The sequence below is a fragment of the Cebus imitator genome, unplaced genomic scaffold, assembly GCF_001604975.1.
Source record: "Cebus imitator isolate Cc_AM_T3 unplaced genomic scaffold, Cebus_imitator-1.0 Scaffold295, whole genome shotgun sequence".
In the NCBI taxonomy this organism is placed as follows: Eukaryota; Metazoa; Chordata; class Mammalia; order Primates; family Cebidae; genus Cebus; species Cebus imitator.
The window spans coordinates 2017859-2022106 of record NW_016107610.1 but is presented as its reverse complement, the minus strand read 5'-3'; the positions used below and the strand labels follow the sequence as shown (position 1 = coordinate 2022106).

The 4248-nt window shown below is 42.2% G+C and overlaps 1 protein-coding gene across 1 annotated transcript in view; it reads left to right on the top strand.

The window, feature by feature from the left end:
- Window positions 1-4248, top strand: part of WHAMM (WASP homolog associated with actin, golgi membranes and microtubules) — a 31774-nt gene that overhangs the window by 10588 nt on the left and 16938 nt on the right. Inside the window, exon 3 of the mRNA XM_017502265.2 lies at window positions 3532-3682. Within this exon, the coding sequence (XP_017357754.1) occupies window positions 3532-3682 (151 nt within the window). The remainder of the gene's footprint in view (window positions 1-3531; window positions 3683-4248) is intronic.

Genomic DNA, 4248 nt, shown 5'->3' with positions numbered 1-4248 from the left:
AACCAGCTAATTTTTTTTTTTTTTGTATTTTTAGTAATGATAGGGTTTCACCATGTTGGCCAGGCCGGTTTTGAACTCCTGACCTTGTTGGGAACCAGCCCAACCCTGTATGTGGGTGTCCTTAGTCCCAGCACTGACAAGGGATTGAGAAAAGGAAATAAAGACAGAGACACAAGAGAAGAATTTACAGCATGGGTCCAGGGGACCAATGGCCCCGGAGCTCTGGGCTCCAAACACTTATTATGTATATAATCTCATTGAAAAGGGAGGGTAAAGAAGTAAGTAAGATAGCTGGGTGGAGAGCACTTGAGATCCTTCTAAGACATGCTAAACTAGTACTCTTGAGTTTATCACCGATTGTTACCAGGGTGTGGCTGCCTCAGAAACATAGCCACCCTGTCTGACTACTCCCAGTGCATCAAGGGGGTTTTTAATCTCCCGAGCATTGAGGACATAGAGCAATTAAAGTCACTCCATATTCTGAGAACCTAGGCAGATCCTGAGGTGTTCCTTGATCTCTGCCCTGAAAGGCTTTCTCCTCTTTGCCAGCTCCCATCTGCAAAGACCCTCCCAGATCTTGTGGGAGAGGTCGCCTTCCTTCTCAGAGATCTTTGCATAAGCCCTCTTTACGAGGCCCTTATACAGTCTCCATGTTGAGAAGGCATTTGTGGGACCAGAGCAGCATTCCCTGCTCTGCAACCACCCTGAGGTGTTCCCCAGTGTTACTGTGCTCTCAGATGGTCTTTACCTTAGGACTCCTCTTGCCGCTGGATTTCTAATTAACTACACCAATAATATAGTTCTGTGTATAAACTTCAGTGTACTCTGAGCCAAACAAGCTTATAATTATTTGGCTAGAATTAATATAGGTCTCCCCCTGGCCATCTTGACCCATAGACCTCAAATGATCCACCTGCCCCCTCAAGCCTCCCAAAGTGCTGGAACTGTGCCTGACATGATGAATTGTTTTTGATGTGATGTTTACTTGCTTCGGCTTGTTTTCCTCTAAGGGCTCATACAGATTTCTTTTTTTTTTTTTTTTTGAGATGGAGTTTCACTTTTTTTTCTCTTGTTTTTTTGCAATGGCGTGATCTCGGCTCACCGCAACCTCTGCCTCCTGGGTTCAGGCAATTCTCCTGCCTCAGCCTCCTGAGTAGCTGGGATTACAGGCACGAGCCACCATACCCAGCTGATTTTTTGTATTTTTAGTAGAGACGGGGTTTCACCATGTTGACCAGGATGGTCTTGATCTCTTGACCTCGTGATCCACCCACCTCGGCCTCCCAAAGTGCTGGGATTACAGGCGTGAGCCACCGCGCCCGGCAGATTTCTTAAAATAGGATGAAAATTTAAATAGCAGGACCCTAGATTGTAATTCAGTAACTTAAATTTTAGTAAATGCTGTTATTGTTCTTGCTTCATTGAGCCATGAGACAACCTTGTCACACCATTCAGAAAAGGCATTCTTATTCCAGTGTTACCGTGAATCTAGAGTCCAGAGGAGTTAAATAGCGCACCTTGGGTCTCAACAGCTGGAATCGGAAGACACCTAAGAGGTCTCTTGATCTCTGTCTCCTGCACTGGGCCATCTTTCCACGTATAATCTCATGACCCCTGCCAGATGATTGTACTATAAAAATGGTATCACATTTGAGATGAAACTTATGCCATTCTAACCTGTGGATAAAGTTGTTCTGTTCATTATTTTGAAAGTCTATTATTTGGAGAGTCTACTTCTTGCATATATTTTACCTTTAAGTAACAGCTGTTTTAAGATAGCATTCACAGACCATCTGTATACACACACACACATATATATACATATAAAGTGTATGATTCAGTGATTTTTAGTATATTCAAAGTTGTGCAATGATCATTATGTAATATCGGAACATTTTCAACCCCAAAAGAAACCCTGTACCCATTAGTCACTCCCAGCTCTGGGAACCCACCAGTCTGCTTTCTGTCTCTGAGGATTTCCCTGCTCTGGACATAACAACAGCATGTCTTGAAAACATAGTTAATCCATGTTGTACCAAATATCAGGATTTCATTCCCCTTTATTGCGCAATAATATTCATTGTATGGATATATCACATTTTATTTTTGTGTGTGTGTGTGTGCGCGCGCACACGCGCGCATGTGTTTTGAGATGGAGTCTTTCTTGCCCAGGCTGGAGTGCAGTGGCGCGATCTCGCCTCACTGCAACCTCTGCCTCCCAGGTTCAAATGATTCTTCTGCCTCAGCCTCCCAAGTACCTGGGACTAGAGGCGTGCACCACCACGCCCGGCTAGCTATATGACATTTTATTCATCAGTTGATGGGCATTTGGGTTGTTTCCACTTTTTGGCTATTATGAATAATGCTGCTAAGAATGTTTGTGTGTAAGTTTCTGTGTAGACGATGTTTTAAATGCTATTGTGAAGGTACTGAGGAGTAGGATTGCTGGGTCATATGATTACTCAATGTTTAACATTTTGAATGACTGCCAGATGGTTTTTCAAAGCGGGTGCATCATTTTATAATTCCAAAAGCAGTAAATGAGGGTTCCAATTTGTCCACATTATCACCAACACTTGTTATTGTCTGTCTGTTTTGGTTACAGCCATCCTAGTGGGTATCTTGTTATAGTTTTGATTTGTAATTCCTTGTCGGCTAACTTACACTTATTTCTTATGCTTTGTAGAAGAAAAATTGCATATTGGATGACATAGCAGTACATGTCTTAGTTCAGGCTGCTATAACGAAGTACCAGAGATAGGGTGGCTTATAAACAACAAAACTCTCTCACAGTTCTGGAGGCTGGGAAGTCTAAGATCAAGTGCTGGCAGATCCAGCTTCTTGGTGAGGGCTAGTTTCTTAATTTGTAGATGACAGTCTTGCTGTGTCTTCACACGGTGAAGAGCAGAGAGAGAGAGAGATCCTTTGTCTCCTTCTTATAAGGGCATTAATCCCATTCTTGAGGGCTCTACCCTCATGACAGTTACCTTCCGAAGGTCCCATCTTCAAATACCATCACACCGGGGACTAAGGCTTCATAGGCATTTTGGGGGGACCCAAACATTCAGTTCAATGTCAGTACATGTTATAGCATGAATATACAGAAACTACTATCTTTTAGGTGATTATATTACATATCCTTAAAAGAAACCATAACAGCTAACACTTAAGTGCTGTTTCAGTCCCTATGCTGAGTCTTGACAACACAGATCACTCATTTGAACAATTGTGTATTATTAATAATAGAGAGAAACGTAATTTTACAACGTTCTTCTCCAGAAAAAGTTATTCTAGGCATGCAAAGTGAAAGTAAGTTTTTTTCCTTTATACTCCAGAGTGTCCTTTTTTGTCTTCCAGGTGGTCCTCAGCTTAGAGCCTTATTCATACTCAGTAAGGGACTGATGAATGAATGAAAATTTGACTAAGTAGTAGTGTGGTTAAATTAATCCATGTGACCAATTTCCTTTCAGTTTCCTAATGGGTCACATAACTATTAGCTCTTACTAAGACAAATTTCCCTTCTGTCTGTAGAAGTCCTTGGATGAGGATGACCTAGGTCCTAGAAGGGTAGCAGCCCTGGAGAAAGAAGCCGAAGAATGGACCAGACGGGCTGAAGAAGCTGTCATCTCTATTCAAGATATCACAGTGAATTATTTTAAGGAGACAGTAAAAGCATTAGCAGGTGATAATTTAAAAAACGCTTTACGAAGATACACGTAATTGTCATTTTATTCAGATACCATTTGAGTGCCACTTAAGCACCAGGCACCGTTTTCTAGGTGCTAAGAACTCGGTGTCAAGCATTAAGAGACATTGTACAGTCTGGCGAAGGGAGGGAAATCATAATTATTCATTGAAGCACATGGAAAATGGCAGTGACAATAAATATCACAAGAGAGAGATGGGGTTCGGAGAGTTTGTGAGAGAAACTGGGCTTGATCAGGGTGGTCACTGAAGGCCTCTTAGAAGTGGCACTTGCCCCAATATCTGAAGAGTAAATAGAAGTTGAAATGACAGAAAAAGTGAGGAGTGTTCCAGGCACAAGGGGATAGCACTGGCAAAGGTCCCCTGGCTTGAGGGAAGTTGGCAAATAGGTGCTTAAAGATAACCTGCAGGGCTGGATCACAGAGAGTGCAAAATAATATGGTATGATGGAAAACGCTGGTAAGACAGGCAGGGGTCAGACCATGCAGGGGTTTGTGGGCTGGGTGAAGGACTTTTAGTCTTTTTTTTTTTTTTTTTTTTTTT